The sequence below is a fragment of the Dermacentor variabilis genome, chromosome 4, assembly GCF_050947875.1.
Source record: "Dermacentor variabilis isolate Ectoservices chromosome 4, ASM5094787v1, whole genome shotgun sequence".
NCBI classification, from domain to species: Eukaryota; Metazoa; Arthropoda; class Arachnida; order Ixodida; family Ixodidae; genus Dermacentor; species Dermacentor variabilis.
This window is the reverse complement of record NC_134571.1, coordinates 177,930,682-177,947,545: the sequence shown is the minus strand read 5'-3', so window position 1 is coordinate 177,947,545 and position 16,864 is coordinate 177,930,682. Positions and strand designations below refer to the sequence as shown.

At 45.1% G+C, this 16,864-nt stretch overlaps 1 protein-coding gene across 1 annotated transcript in view; it reads right to left on the bottom strand.

Moving 5' to 3' along the window:
- Positions 1 to 16,864, bottom strand: part of LOC142579964 (uncharacterized) — a 75,987-nt gene that overhangs the window by 13,111 nt on the left and 46,012 nt on the right. The window contains exon 7 of the mRNA XM_075690653.1: positions 8,407 to 8,464. Within this exon, the coding sequence (XP_075546768.1) occupies positions 8,407 to 8,464 (58 nt within the window). The remainder of the gene's footprint in view (positions 1 to 8,406; positions 8,465 to 16,864) is intronic.

The following is a 16,864-nucleotide window of genomic DNA, read 5'->3' as shown; positions in this document are numbered from 1 at the left end:
TTGGCTGAAACAGGGAGTGTGTCCCTTCAGTGCAACGGCTGTAAACATGCGCCGTCTTATACCGAACCCAAAGCACCAGTCGCGTGGTTGGAGGATGGCTGGTCACGTGACCACATGCACGCCAATTGCACTCGAGGTCCATCAGCGGTAGTTAGTAGTCCCCTCTTTTTCCTCTCATCCGCTCCTTTCTCCTCGCATGTCGCAGCATCGGCAAAATTCAAAGTACGCCTCCGGTACCAAGCAAAAAGAAAGAAAATTGCGGCGGAACTCGTCTCACATTGACTCTAGACGGTAATGCGTCAGCATTGAACCAATATAGCAGCACATTCCCAGTAGCACGTATGTGCGCTGGGAATTTACGTGCAGGTTAGAGAACTCCAGTAGGCCGAAATTTTCCGGAGTTTCCCACTACTGCATGCCTCATAATACGATCGTGGTTTTGGCAAGTCAAACACCATAATTTAACCCTAAGAATGATAACGCTATAAAAAAAAACCTGTGGTAGTGTGTTGTGTTGGCCCCTCACCTACCCGAGATCCGCGAAGCACGAAAGCGCTTCCAGCTCGGGGCCAGCCGTGACCTGCCACTCTTTCGAGAGACTCGGGCATCTTACAATTAAGCCCACAACCGCACCGGCAGCGTGCGTGCTCGCTCAGCGCACGTGGCCACCCCAACCGGGGCCAGCCACACCGACACGCCGAGGCCGAGCACATCTCGCCACCTCCCAGAAGCCAAGCCGCGCGACATTCGCCACACGAGAAGTCTTGTGGTGATTGTATGTGACGTCATGGGAAACTAAGTATTGATATGTCGGAGAGCACGAACGAAAAATTGCGACAGAACCCATCTCACGTTGACTGTCGACGGTAATGCGTTCAGCATTACCGTCGACAGTCATTCAATATAGTCGACAGTCATTCAATCAATATAGCGGCACTACGAATTGCCACTGTCAAAACGAGTTATACGGGGTGTTCCAGCGAACACTCAATATTTTTTAAAGGTTGCCTGTGGCAGATAGCTCAATTCTAGTTTATGAGCCGGTCTACTCGAAGCGGCGTACACTACTTGCGCAAGAAAATGAAATGCAAAATCGACTAATTAACAAGAATGCAATTATTAACATTTTGGCTAATTATCTTATGACCCATATTGCTATTTAGAAATCCTAGCAGTGGAGTTTGCAAGGCGATGGATCCACTTGGAGCGAATTCTCAGCACGACACCAGTTTCGAGATATAAATTGCCGAACTTTGCGGAGAAATGTATTGGCGTTCCAGTTACTTGTGTGCTTCAGTGCATGAAACAACGTTTTGTCAACAAATTAACTGGAACGCCAATGATTTCTCCGCAAAGTTCGGAAATTTTTATTTCTAAACTGGTGACATCTTGAAAATTCGTTCAAAGTGGATCCGCCTTGCAAATTCCACGGCTAGAATTTGTAAATTGCAATAGAGGCCATAATTAAATTAGTTAAAAGCTTAATTGGTTAATTTTTATCAATTAGCCGATTTTGGATCTCAATTATTTGTGCAAGTACTGTTCGCCGCTTTGAGTAGACCACCTCATAAACTAGAATTGTGACATCTGCCACAGGCAACGCTTAAATATTTTTGAAATTGCTCGCTGAAACACCCTGTATATGAGGCGCCTACTGCAGCGGAATTCCTCTTTCGCGCATCCCTAACTCGGCGCCATCCAGGCGCCGGCGCCGCGAAGCCTGGGCGTGGCCTCCGAAATGCACTGCGCGCCGGTGCGTGCGAAGGCCGAGAATATTTCCGTCGCTTGCCGCACACTTGATACAATTTGGCGAGGTTCTCGGTGCATACCCAGTGCATTCGTGACCCGGCTCGCTAAAGCGTTGGCGTAAAACCGTTCATTGAAAAGCTGCACATACCCAGTGCATTGCGGCGCAGCCTGCTAATGCGTCGGGTTGCTGTTTTTAGCAACCCTTGTGACGGTGTTGACCGGAAATCCATTGAGACTACAAAAAAAAAAAAGAGTATAAGTCCTGCCTCAGTCGTGCTTCTAGTGAATCGAAATTAACTGTTTCCCAAAGACCCAATTAAGCGTCCTAAATCATTTGTTTTATTGCGATAGCAATTATATGGACACTCCAGGCGCAATTCTGCCGTTGCCCTGAGGTTCCCTTTAAAGTCCAAGGGCGATAAAACCGTAACCGCGCGAAAGTATGCTGTATGTGCAAGTGAAAGCGTGCGAGGGTCAGCCGGTGACCGCGGCTCAATCTCGCGCACGCAAATGAGAAAAACGGGGAGGAAGCGTGCCGTCTTCCGTCGCGCGCAAGGCTCCCGAGGGAGGAAGCGGGGACTTCTACTCCGGGAGGTCCGGGGCCACTGCATCTTGAAAGCCATTTGCGACGGGGACAGAGTCCGTCGCGCGCAGTGATTTCGTGGCTTAGTTTGCGTTGATGCGAGACGCAGCACAGAGGCCAATTCGCTCGCTTTCCTCACTCCAGCGTTTCGACAGCGGCTTTCCGCAGTCATCGAGTGAGATGTATTCATGTTTGCTTGTGCGCGCGTGACACCATGCTTGTTAATTTAACAAGCATGCTATTGTCAATTGCAATTGTTAATTTAACACCACGCTTGTTAATTTAACAAGCATGGTGTGACCTCTGCAACTGTGACCTCAGCAAAGTATTTCACGAAATCAATAATCCCCTACTACTCTTAAAGCTTGCGCGCTATTGTGTTAGAACCGATATTGTAGCTCTGCTACACAGCTATCTCCTCTATAGGTCTCACGATCGTTAACAATCAATCTTCTGTTGTCTAAACGGTATCTAGTGGTGTGCTTTGAGGTTCCATGTTACGTCCACTTGAGGCGCCGAGCTTTGCCTGTAGGCTGCACATCACGGCTAATGGCTGACATGTACTGGCAGTGCAGAAGGTTCGCTACCTTTGAGCGCTTCTGAGCTGTCAGACTCTGATGCAGAAATCAGTTTACTCCACGACCTGCAGGTTGCAGAGGAAGCCACGGACGAAGACCAGCGATGGCACTGGTCGTCCTGCTACATCAGTGTTGTTGCTACATCAACACAGCAACAATCCCAGGTTGCGCTCCACTGTGACTTCATTCTCAACACATCACAACGTCAGATGTACGACCTTCACGTCGACCTGCTTCTTTCACATTCCAGGTGCTGTCGTGAAACAACTCATACCCTGGCTGTGGAAGCTTCAACCTTCCTTCCCCTACATACCTTCGTGGATTTCATAATATGTAATGGGAACTAAAGCCTGGAGCCATGGCCTAATGCAACAGCAGCTTTTTCTTCCTACTAGATTGAGCTGGTTCCATGCTACAGTGAACAATTAAATTGCATGCAGGGCTCACCTGAAAAGAAATTATGTCCTCCCAACACGCCCACCATTCATTATGTTCTTAGCAAGCGGAGATAGCCACAGCTGTAACACTTGTAGCAGCAACCAGTCACCCACAGCAGCAGGCACTTAGTAAAATGGCTGCCCAACACCCACTGCAACCATAACGCTTGCAGATCTAATTTTGTTTACAGACTACAAGACGTTTGCAGAACGAAAGACGCTTGCTGTTCTCGGGTTGTCGAGAAGACACAGGACGTTCGTGGAACGGAAGGCGCTTGCACGTCTCGGGTCATCTTGAGGCCGCAGGATGTCTGTAGAATGCAAGACGCTTGCAGGTCTCTGGTCGTTTACAGGCCATGGGGCTGTTGCGAAACTCGGGACGCTTATAAGACTCGAGTCACTTGCATGTTACAGGCAATTTGCGGGCTAGCTTGTAGTACTCATGCTGTTTCCGGAGCTTCGAACTTTTACAGGACTCAAGACACTTGCAGATAATTGGTCATCTAAAGACCATTGGATGATTGTGAGACTCTGGAAGTCTACACACATCAGGATATTTACAGGCCTTGAATCGCCTACAGAACTCGCAATGCTTTCGGGTGTCTGGGTACTTACATGGCACACAATGTTTGCGTGAATAGGAACACTTACAGGAGTAGAGGCACTTACAGGTACTAGGTGATTTACAGACCACAGGTCATTTGCAGAATTCAAGATGCTTGCAGGTCTCGGGTTGTTTACAGGCCATTAGATGTTTGCGCGACTCAACACACTTAAAGGCCAGAGGGAGCTTGTGGGACTCAGTATGTTTGCAAGTCTCAGAGCATATACAAACGAGACATCTGTGTGACATTGTCTACAGGACGTGAGTCACTCACAGATGTCCATCAATTCACAGGCCAGATTGTATTCGTGACGTTTACAGGTCTTGGAACACTTACAGGACTCAAGACACTTACAGGTATTGGATGATTGGTCAGGAGCCGTTTGTGGCACTTGGAATGTGCACAGATGTCAGGAAGCTTTGTGAAGACTGGACATTTATTGAACTCCGGATACTCACAGGTTTCTAAAAGTCCGCGAGAGTTCGGACACCTAGAGGTATTGGGTTTAAAAGAACTGAACATGTTTTCGGAACATGACACACTTACAGAACTCAAGAAGCTTAGAGGTACTGGGTCATTTCCAGGTCATGCGACGTTAGCAGTACTTGGAACACTTACAAACGACTGGGCATTTACGAGACACAAAATATTTACAGCTCTTGTGACGTTTAAATGCTTTATGGGACTCCACAAGCTTAAATGTACAGCATTATTTACAGGCCACAGGGTGTCTATGGGACTTGAAATGGGACACCAGCAGGCCCTGAAATGCCTGAAGGACTCAGCAGGGCAGTGTGACGTTGTTTTCTCATTACACTTCACTTGCACTTGGGAGCTTGCTTGCTTGTGGGAGCTGGCCTGACTATAAGTGAAATCGGTCAGCTCGTGCACTTCAAAGATCTAAGGGAGCTGGGACACCCGTGTCACCTTGGAAGCCAGTAAACGAGAAGAAAGGGAGTTAACCGAGGGGCCCACTTTTATTAATCATACCATAAGAAGCCAGCAAACACTGACACCAAAAACAACATAGGACAACATATGTTGTCCTTGGTGTCAGTGTTTGTTGGCTTCTTATGACATGACTTGGAAGCCATTAGAACTTCATTCACATGTAAGAGATCGTTTGCCTGTAGTACCTGGACCAACTATAACAGGTGATCCACCACAAGGATTTGAAACGTTGAAGGAACCTGGGGCACCCTTGGAGCCTTGGATAGCTGTGTCTTACCAGTACTCACCTACGGGGCAGAAACCTGGAGGCTTACGAAAAGGGTTCTACTTAAATTGAGGATGACGCAACGAGCTATGGAAAGAAGAATGATGGGTGTAACGTTAAGGGATAAGAAAAGAGCAGATTGGGTGAGGGAACAAACGCGAGTTAATGACATCTTAGTTGAAATCAAGAAAAAGAAATAGGCATGGGCAGGACATGTAATGAGGAGGGAAGATAACCGATGGTCATTAAGGGTTACGGACTGGATTCCAAGGGAAGGGAAGCGTAGCAGGGGGCGGCAGAAATTTAGGCGGGCGGATGAGATTAAGAAGTTTACAGGGACGACATGGCCACAATTAGTACATGACCGGGGTTGTTGGAGAAGTATAGGAGAGGCCTTTGCCCTGCAGTGGGCGTAACCAGGCTGATGATGATGACCTGTGCCACAGCATCCATGTCAAGACACTAAAGCCAGCAAAGGTAACTATGTTCTTATTTATTTTTTCTACTTTGGCTTTCATTCACGAAGACACGTTCAGCCTCTTCAATTTTCTTGTTCACGCTACCCGCGGGCTGCAAGAGCCAGCCAGAGCGCACGCGTTTTGCTCGTGTTGCCCCGACCACCGCACGGTGCACTTTGGTGCGCATTCGTTTTTCTCTGGCTGAGTGGATTTTGACCTGGCAGAGTTTTGGACGTTTTCTCGCTAGCAGACGAGAAAAAGTAGCAATGGTCTCTCGCCGCCATCATCACTGGGGACTCGAAGGATTGCAATGCCTGAGGTCATCACCTTCACTTCGATGTTATCGCAACCTCTCCGGAGTCTTTTCTCTCGCCGGTGTAGAATACTGAGCAGTATGCATATGGGTCTCTGTGGGTCAAGCGTCTCACGTTTTCTTCGATATTCCTTGAGTAGCTACATCAGGTGCCCAAAGTATGCATTCGATTGCGGCCAACACGCTTTCCTTTCCATTTTTTTTTTTTTTCATTTCGATGCCCCCGCCCCACAAAAGAAAAAAAGACATTGTTGTGGAGCAGTGAATTGCCGCATGGTGAAAGTTCGATTCTGTTACTTCTTTTGTGGAAAGTTGTGGACCACGGGATCTTTCAGTTGCCGGATACTCTTATCATATTATTGCGATGGCAATTTATGGACACTCCAGGCCAGGGTGGTAGAATAGGAGAGGTGGTCAAACGGCGCCGGTTCACCAATGCGCCACGCAATACGCGACAGCTCTCGAGTTGCTGCCGCTTTGCGTCAGGTGGCAGCAGGGGTAGTATGGGCCCATTTCTCCGCTCCACCGTACTTGTAACTACGAAGCCGGCAGGCATCGCGAGCATTCGAACTGCACTTTAAGGCGTACGCCTTTAGTGGCTCATGAGTGTCCGGGCGCAATCCATGGTGGACGTAGGAAAGCAGTGATCATCGGCGAGGGGAGCAAGGAGAGGAGTTACCACCAGCGAGGGGAGCAAAGAGAAGGCACCATGCCATAGCGCTGTGCGAGTGGGCGCGTGGGAGAGCACGGACATGCGCATGGGGATGTGCGCACATCGGCGACAAACCTTGCAGCCATATGGCTGTGATTGCATCCCATCCTCGCGGCCACGGCGGCGTCCGTTCGCAGAACAGTTCAAACAGCTAAAGAGGCATTCATAGATAGACTTTCACCTATCGCAGTTTAGCTCAGCAAAGTGCCCACAGGTTTTTAGGTCCCCAACGCTTCAGAAAGAGCTCTGCATCGTAGTGCCGTGCACCACACAGATCTTCAATCACACTGAACAGTTACCGTCGATTAAAACGGACTTCTTGCGCGGATTTACACGTGACTTCAGACACGTCGTTTATTCCCTGTTTATTTGATTGTTTTATTGCTTTATTTTGCTAGATACAGACTGGTTCTGAGAACTATGTGGTGAATAATGCGTCATTGTCAAATTAATCACGTTTCAAACGAGTATCATATTGGTATGTCCACGATCAAGTACATCTGTTTCTTCCTTATTACAATATCAATAAAACATTCTTTATTAGCATGTACAACTATGCGGAAAGAGTATTTACTGTCTTCCAAAAAGTACTGTTGTCGTGTTAACCTATATATATATATATATATATATATGTACGTACGTTTGCGTTTGCATGCTCTCTGATCACAAGGAAAAGATTATGGCTAATAGGCTGCACTACTACGTATCAATGAGAATACGCCAGCATGCAAAAGAAAAATCGAAAAGCGGAGGACAAGACTAAAAAAACTAAGAACGCTATCAAAACTAGTTTGAACTAAGACTTCGCAACAAAAGGCATAGGTCATATTTTGTGTTCACGTACTTTCCTGCGCTCAATTGTGCTGTCGTGGTGCATTCACTTATTTGTACATTGCAACCTTGAAAAAGTATTCAGTTTCTAGCCTAGTGTAATTGTATTATCCTCCCGTACACTCTCTTGGGCATTTGTGTATGTGCACAAGACTAGCCCTGGCAATGTCAGCCAGCGTCACCACTCACAGCCATGGCCATGAATGGCACTGAGGTAGTGGTGCTGAAGGAAACCTCAGCATAGGGTCCTCGTTGCGGCCTTCCTTGTTCACCGATCAACTCATCTCGGTCTTCCGGTTATACCCTTTTTATTGTTTAAAATGCAATCATGACACACATGCATGCATGGCATGCATAAGCAATCTGTGATGCCTTCGCCATAGATAAAGGAACAGGGAGGGGCATGTCATGGGTCACTTCTCTGCTACGCTGTTTACACAGAAACTCCACTACCGAACCATATTAGCATCTGAAACAGCCTTGTCCTTTTGTGTTATTCCATTTCCTACAATACTGTTTCATAGTTTGATATTTAATGTGGCACCTCATCATGAAACACCAACAGTTGCTAGTCATTGCCCCCCCTCACTTCAGTCTCATGTTTAATTAAGCACTGGCTTCCTCAAAACAGTGTGTGTAACCGTGCCTTCCTCACAAAGCTAGCATGATGTAAATGAAGCCTTATCTAAAAGCACGATGCTACCAATGCCTCACATGAAACGGCAACAATGAATAGTTTGCAGAATACCACAACACATTAAACTTCTGCACTCGTAAGACTGAGCACAGAAGCTTATTTTCTATGTCTGGCAGCTTCTCACTCGATGATCTTCACGATTGAGGTGTCATCTTGAAGAACAAACAAACCTATGCCTAACTTCAATAGAGCCATGCAACTTTGTGACAAAACAACAAAGCACTCACTCTTGACTGCTGCTGCTGCTGGCTTCTTGAGCACGGTTGGCTCCAGCATTGTCGGAATCTGAAATAATGGTGTCCAGGTGTGAATGGTGCGAGGTATATATTTTCAAACATATATTTGAATAGGAAGGTGTATAATCTATACTTCCTGCTGGTAGTAGACTGTAAGGCTGAAACTTAAGTGATTAGCTTGGGGCTAAATCCAATTATCCTGCACAAATACTGCACTCAAAATGCAGGTATGCTTTATGCGACAACTGTTCAACTAGTTCGATTGAAATTAGCTGTATTTGAAAGATAAATTCTAGTGACACTAGGATGCAAAATTTTTATTTAAGCCATGGAATCTTTTGCTAAATTTCCTCAACATTGGTAACTTAAGAAAGACTGAAGCACAATGCTTTACAAATTGATAACTCTGCACCAAAAACAGACATCGTAGTTCTGTAAACTGCATTTGTTTGAGCACCTCATGTGGACAAAGTTGACATATAAATTTGCAGCCTATGTGAAATTTTTATGACATTTAAGAGGGGGTTTGAAAAAGCTCTATTCACAAATGAGTGGCACATTTTATAGTGGTGTATAATACATCAATTTTGTCTGCTTTAGGCATATTATTATTTGCAAATTACAGAATTATGAGTTTTTCATTGCAGAGTTAGAGTTGTAAATTTGACAACTAATTTTTCTTAAACTTCACAATTTTCAATAACTTTTTTTAAAAATTGGCAGCCTAAATAAAGATCTGCTTCCTGCAGTCACTAAATATAAGATTTTTCTTTGAACCTTTAAGTGCTATGGACAAGTCTTACTCAGCTACAATTTTTTTGGCAAGAAAGTGCCAAGAACGAGTCTCTCTCAACGTATTTGGGCACCTTTTCTAAGCACCGGTAGTGGTTCGGGTTTATCCAACCCATTTTGACATTCTGGCGAGTTCTCTCTTTGGCCACTAAGGTGCCTACGAACTCCAGTTCTTCCAGCAGGGATTATAAAAATGGCTGCTGCCAATCACATGTTGCTGCCCCCTCAAGTGTGCATGTTCTTCAGAACAAAGCCTTACCCGTCTTAAAGCGCTGCACTTCGTGGACTTTATCCCATCTACAGCAGTCAAAGAACATCCAACAAGTTGGTGCATTGTCTGTTGCAAGGTCGAAGCAACACTGGCAATAAAGTTCAAAAAGTAACACGCTTCTGGTGTAAGGAGCGTGGTATGGGAACTTGCCCTGTATCATGTTTTGGGATCTATAATACAAAAGCACTATTCTAATTCTCCAATGCCATTCTTTGGGAAATTTGAATTTTTGCCTTTGCAAGTTTTTCGAAGAAAATGCTTGTTCTAAAATGCCCTTTAGCATCGAGAGGATGAAACCCTATCAACTCTGGCATTTCTAGTGAATGTAAATGCTTCTAGTTACTTTGTATTTTCAGACACAAGTTCCGAATTGACTACCCCCATGTATATATTTTGATTCTGCATAACATTTTCTATCCAGATCAGCAACGAAAAAGAACGTCATTTTTTGAACAATTTTTCAGAATCTTTTGCTGGCAGTTAAAGCATTAAAATGCAATAAAGCTCATTAAAAGTGGTGGAGGGGTTGCCGAGAAAATGAATTTCTCTACTCCCATGTATTCAGACAGGAGCCTCCAAGCTAAGGGTTCCTCTTAAAAGGATAACAAGGAAGCTTGAGGAGAAACTACGGATTGTGGTATGAGCAGCGGAACAAGATATGATAGGCATAACATCAGGAGATAGGGTTATGGCAGTGTAAATTAGAGTGCAAACACAGACAGCTGATCCTTTGATTAGGAGGAATGATTAGGGATTTGAGCAGTTCTTGTAATGTGTAAAGCAGATATAACAAATGGTCTGTCAGACTAGCAGGTCATGTCACAAAGGACAGAAAACAGTCAAGGCACCAGAGGACTAAGTAGATTGACCAAATTAGAAAATTTGCAAGCATAGCATGGAGTATGATGATGCGAAGACAGGGGTAATGAAGAATCACTGGGAGAGGCCTTCAGCCTTCCATGGACCTAAATATGTTAATAGTTAAATAAATAAATAAATACATAAATAAATAAATAATAGCACTGACAATAGTGATCAGAAATGGCACCACATGGGTACAGGCAACCAGGCAAGTGACAAAGGTCTTTGAATACTGTAATTATTTACTGGGTGAAGGCATGCCTGCAAAAGAATAACAGCAGTCATACAGGCAGCATGGTCAGTTGTTATCTGATTGAATGACATTGCTAGTAATGGACCCTTGCTTATTGGGTGCCATTGTAGGTACCAGGAGAAGGGAAGTGTAGCAGGGGGCGGCAGAAAGTTAGGTTGGCGGAAGAGATTAAGAAGTTTGCAGGGACAACATGGCCACAATTAGCACATGATCAGGGTAGTTGGAGAAGTATGGCAGAGGCCTTTACCCTGCAGTTGGCGTAGCCAGGCTGATGATGATGATGACATTTATAAACAGTGACTACTCAACTGGAAGACCAAATCAAATAAACCAATATTTTATTCGTTATACGAAAGTTTCAAGCGTTCACACACCCCTACAAATGTGGAGTGCTGCAGCAGAGCTCATTTTGCAGTTGCAGCAAACATGGTACTCAGGCAGCAGCTGATGGCAGAACAGAATGCTGCTCATCAAGAGCAGGTCACAGTGGCTGCACAGGTGTGGCATCAAAGATGACTGACTAGCCACGAAAAGAGATGCACAAGCAATGGAAGTGATGGCTCCGGCAAGACTCTTCCACCTCCTCTCCCACTTGTTTCACTGATAGCTGCATTCACATGACAGTGAGCATCATGCTGAATGTCCACTCTTCCTTTGTATTACTTGCTGCTTCATGGATAGGTCAGCTCAATGCAGTGATTTGCATTGTCATCTCCTCACCAAAAGTGAAGGATATTACTAAGTATTATGTGCAGCAATAGTGGGGTGGAAAGAGAGCTCCACATTCCAACAAGCGACAACAGAGAAGCAGGCTTATTTTGTGTCAAAGATGAAAATGCCCAAAGTGGAGGAAAGATTCATTGGCATTGGCAAAGCAGGCTCATAACAGGGACTTGTGAACGATTAAACCTTTCACTGCTGGTTTATTTTCCCAACTGCTCCTCAGCCGCTGTCGTAACTTTCTTTTTTCATGTTGATTCAGTACACATTTCATGCTCACTGAATCTGGTTCTCTGTCATCGCTTTCTTTACCAGTTCAGAAATCAAACTGTTCATAATTCCTTCATTTGACAAAGTGCCAAGAACCTGCTACACTGATTGGCCATTGTTGGCCCACTGAGCTTCAGCTACTAGATTTTTTTTTAGGGGTTTAGTTAAGCAGACATATTATGCTACATAGAAACTTTTTTTATTGTTGCATTGTTCCACTTCAGAATTCATACCCAGTTCCTAGAACCCTTCTTCTGTTGAAGTGTGCACGCGCATGCCACACTGGTTCATCATGATTGCTCTGTTGAGACAGAGCAACAGAGTACTGAGACATTTGCTCCAACTGCTGTCAGGAATTTAACTTGCATGTTTTGAGTGTTTAGATTACATCTCTATAGATAGCACAACAGTTAGGCAACATTCTGTTTTTGTTTGTTTGTTTTTTTGCACAAGTTATTTCTAGAGAACGAGGGAGTCTGCTAAAAACACAAAAAGGGTACAGTACTCAGGGGTAGGGCTGTGCAAGGGCGGATGCTTGAGTTATCTAGGGAGCGATAGTGTAAGAGTTAAGGGGACAGCACACAAAGCTGCAGCTTCCCTCTACACACTCTAGAGGGTGCTGGTGGTTTTGTTTCAAAAGAAAAAAAGGCAGACAAGAAAAGATGCCACTACTTCATTTATTTTAGGGAACTCTTTACAGATGAACCTTTTATTCCAGAAACAAGCCAGCACTGAAATCATCTTCCTACTTCCATGGTCTCCATCACTGATCCAGAAGAGTTATAATCTGCTGTCTTTGACACTGTGCTGCTCTATTAGAATAGGTTATTTATTCTGTTACCACTCCTCTCTTTAACGCCTTATGGCCCTGAGAGTAAACAAATGAAAAAGAAAAAAAATCTGTGCTAATACTGACTCAGCAACTGCCAAATTATTTTTCCCTTAAAGGAGCCCTGAACCACATTTCTTTGAAGCCTCAAAAACGCCTTGGAAGGAGTATGATACCTCCCAGGAATACCTATATTACCAACAAGATTTTTCAGAAGGACCTAGTACAAGCGTAGACATTTCGAGCACTATATTTATATTTGTCATTCGCCCTCCACTTCCTCTGTTCCGAAGGAGCAGAGAAACGCCGGTGGAGGTAGAGTGGCAATGCCCTGCCTACGGCATTACAGCAAGAGGGCTCGTCGCTGCATCCTACATACAGTGGCCACAGTATTTACGCTGTGCAGCAGGCACAGCTATCACATGCTCCAGCTGGGCCGTGCTGCGTAGCGCGGACCGGCTTTGTCCTGCACGGATAGCAGAGAAATCCTGATTGCACCTACTTTGTAGCACTCAGTACAAAGAACTTCTAGCCAGGAGCAACCAGGAGTGATCGTCCACTGGCACGAGTTCCTTATAGAGAAGCTAACCGGATTCCTCAAGGGGCATAGCAGGCATGGCATATGTGTGGTCTGGGCTTAAGCTTCACATAGTTCGAGGCTAGTTGAGTATTTCAGACTAGTCGAAATTAGCGAAACATGAGACTACGACACTGATAAGCAGAACGGCCACAGTCTCATTCCTACATTGGCGGGCACGGCCAAGAATGAGCAGATGATAGTAGGCTCACACCTCTTGATTGAGGTCAGCTATTGCCCAAGAGCCGACATCAATCAAGAAGTGTTGGCCAATAGTAGCCATGTATGGGAATCCGCTATATGATGGAATATGGCAGCAGCCGGCAGCCCCGAAACAAGTGAGGAGACAGCTTCCATTGAAGAGAATATTTGAGAAAAAGGTGGCTTCGTGCTCTGCTTGTGAGCCCCACGAACAAGTGCAAAATTTCCATGAGATGTTCACAGCAGTGTATGCTATTCACAGAATGAAAGTTTTTCACCAATCTTGAGGTATGGTTCAGGACCCCTTTAATAGAAAGAGCAGTGCCTTGTATTTTTTTAAACTATATCTTGATATATTATTTTCTCCTAATGCAACACGAACACAAGAAGTAGTTCCCCAAATATTTCAGTGCGCCTGTGCGCATAGCAATGACAGCAAGGTATACACTGAGAAGCTATAATGTCTATACGTCACACATGGCAGAATCCAACACCATTTGAAAGTAGTTTGTGCGTGAAGTAGCCAGCAACTTCTCACATCAGGTAAGCTATGCATTATGCCCATTGAAAGGAAAATTCAGATTAGCTAAAACGGCAGTACCTCACTGCCTCGATAGAATGTATTCAAAGAAAATTCATTGGATATATTACAATCGGTACCTACACCAACGTGTCTGTTTCAGGTATGACAGCATTGTAGTGATCATTGATACTGGTTCCCTATCTCGGAGATTACTTGTCCATGACACAGGCTCCCTGCATAAGTTAGCATGAGGCCACAGACTCAACTACACTGCTAAGTGCAATCAGTTTTCCTCTTCCTGCCCACTGTAACAGGTCTTCCCTGTTTTACACATCCTACACCCTCCTCATAAGCCCATTGAACCAGTGGCAAATCATGTACACCTTCCCTGACATGGGCTACGTAGATATCTTCAAGTGATTTAAACACTTCACCGAGGATGTTATGAACAGTGTGGCTCATCCCCGAGTTGAGTTACAGAGTAGAGCTCTGTGTTGAGTCACATGCAACCTATCTTTTCTCTACCATTTTTTTCTCCATCCTTTCATTTACTTTTCTTTTGTATAAATGTATACATATGCCTTCATAAGTGTATATATGTATACATATAGTTTATGTGAATTGGGCCTGTGCCATTTAAACACTGTTGTTTTCTTTCCCGTTGTTTTGTTCCATGCATTGTTTATTATGTGTATTCTTGTGTGTGTATTTTCTTTCTCTGTGCTTATTATGCTTTTTTTGCAGCTACAGACACCATTCAGTATGTACTGCAGTACACCACACTAAAGCCAGCAAGCTGTTTGTGGTCATGTGTTCAATAATACAAAAAGAATAAAAACTAATGCACATATTTTTATTTCAACAGTGCTCGTCGTACGCAGTCACCATACCAACACTGGACGAATGAATTATTCAGCAGATTCAGACTCGGGATTATTTCCTGGCCCTCTATTTGCAAGACGGACCAACACAGTCAGAATGATATGACTGGTTTTTTTTTTTCTTTCTTTGGCACCCCTGCCCCACTTAGGCCTATGAGCAATCTGTTTTGAAAATTTGGCAGAACCTACCTCACGATGACTGTCGACTGTAATGTGCTGAGCATTGAATCAATATAGCGACACAATGTATTGCCACCATCGAATGAGTTATGTATGAAGCATGTATGCAGCAGTACTTCTCTTTCACAGTTCCTCAGGAATACTAAGCAGCATTTAAAGCCAGTGCTGCCTGCACATGGCCTTTGAAATGTATGGCACGCTGGTGCATGCAAATGCTGAGAAATGCATCATGCAGCAATCGGACTCCTCTCTCGTGCATCTTTGTAAACATGCTGCGTCATCTAGAGGCGTCGCTGAGAAGTCCATGTGTCGCCTCCAAGATGAGAAGCGTGGCACACTGGTGCCTGCAAATGCTGAGAATTGTTCCCTGACTTGCCGCACACCCAGAGGCACAAACTCGATCAGTGACCTAAGTTGGTGAGAGCTTCACTGACGAGCGGCACATGCCCAGTGCATTCATGGCGCAAGCTCGGTAAAGCATTGGCATGAAAAACATTAACTGAAAAGCTGCACATATCTAGTGCATTTATGATGCAGCTTGCTAAAGCGTTGGTTGATGACATTGAGAAATCCTTGTGATGGGGGTTCTGTTCTGCTCAGCACCAAAGATATTTAAGGGATCTTTTTCATCGTTGCAGAGAGGCACGTTTCCAGTGGCGCTTATCTAGCTACCCATGTTGGCGTCAAAGACATCACTGAAGAGTGGCAAAAACCAAGAGGCACATGCCTAGTGCTCCAAGTCACTGTCAAAGAGTTTCATTGAACAGCTCTGCAGTGACCCATGTCGGGGTAAAAGAGGTTCATTTAACATATGTACACACTGCCATGCCATATATTCAGTGACCTAAGTTGGTCCAATGGTTGGTTTCGAATCTTGTTCCCTCAGCACAGCAGCCTGATGCACTACCTATTCAACCATGGACTACCCAGTGACTACCCAGTGAAAGGTGTGTAGAATTGTTAGGGCCAGTGTGTCTCGAAATATTACACTGCTGACAGAACTTCTGCAGAACACCGATTCCAAGGCAAATGATGTCAACCAGCACATCAACTTTCTCAAATGCAGGCAAGCTGAGCTCCGCAAGCTGAATAAGGATATCCTCGACTTTATTGAAGAGGATGCTGCAGAGAACAAACTTGCGGGTGTTGCTGACTACAATGAGAAGATCCTCTACACAATCTCTGATGCCCACTCGTCCTTGAGCAACACCAACTGTCTGCCAACATCGGCGGCCAATCTACGAGCAGACAGTCCAACCACCAGGCAGCCACCAGTCAGAGTAGCAACGGGCAGGCTGCTGTGTTGCAAGGCCAGGTCGGTGCACCACATTAACAGTTGGTCACGTCTCCGAGGCTACAGGTGCCTATGTATGCTGGTGATTTACGTCAGTGGCACGAATTCTGGGATCACTACAGTGCAACGACCCACGAAAACCACAAGGTGCCACTTACAGAAAAATTCAAGTACGGTGAACTTCCGTTAATTCAACTCCGGTTAATTCGATTTTCGGTTAATTCGATCCCGACATATGGTTCCAGCCGGTGCCCAGACATTTCTATGGGCCCGAACTTCCGTTACTTCAATCTGAAAATTGACCTTCGCCGGATAATTCGAACTTAAATAGTCAGCTTCGTCGCAATACGGCTTTGTTATGTGGTGAAGCATAGCAAGAATGAAAAGGGGCCTTTATCACGGGCCATAATACGTGTAGGCGCGCACGCGCCTTCTCCAGTAACAGCATGGGCATCTAGAGGCCTAATAAGCATACTGGCAGCTATTCAGTGATGTTTCTGACGTTGCTGTGGTGATTTGAGCTCTCGTTTCGCCCTCTACGCGTGTCCCGTATATGGGACCGCTAATGATGCCTAATACGCGTTCCTTATTTATACGCGTGCACACGCGCCGTGCACCGAGCAGCGCAGAAAGACCATATGTGTTTTGGGAAATTTAGCGAAAAGGGAAGGCGGTAAGATGAAACGATGAAATGTCAGCAAAAGAGCAGAGGTCTTTCTAAATTTCTGAAAACCTGCCGGTAAACTTACCAGGCGTCTCGGTGCTGGTACTGTGATCGTAGATGGCGCATTCGCGTG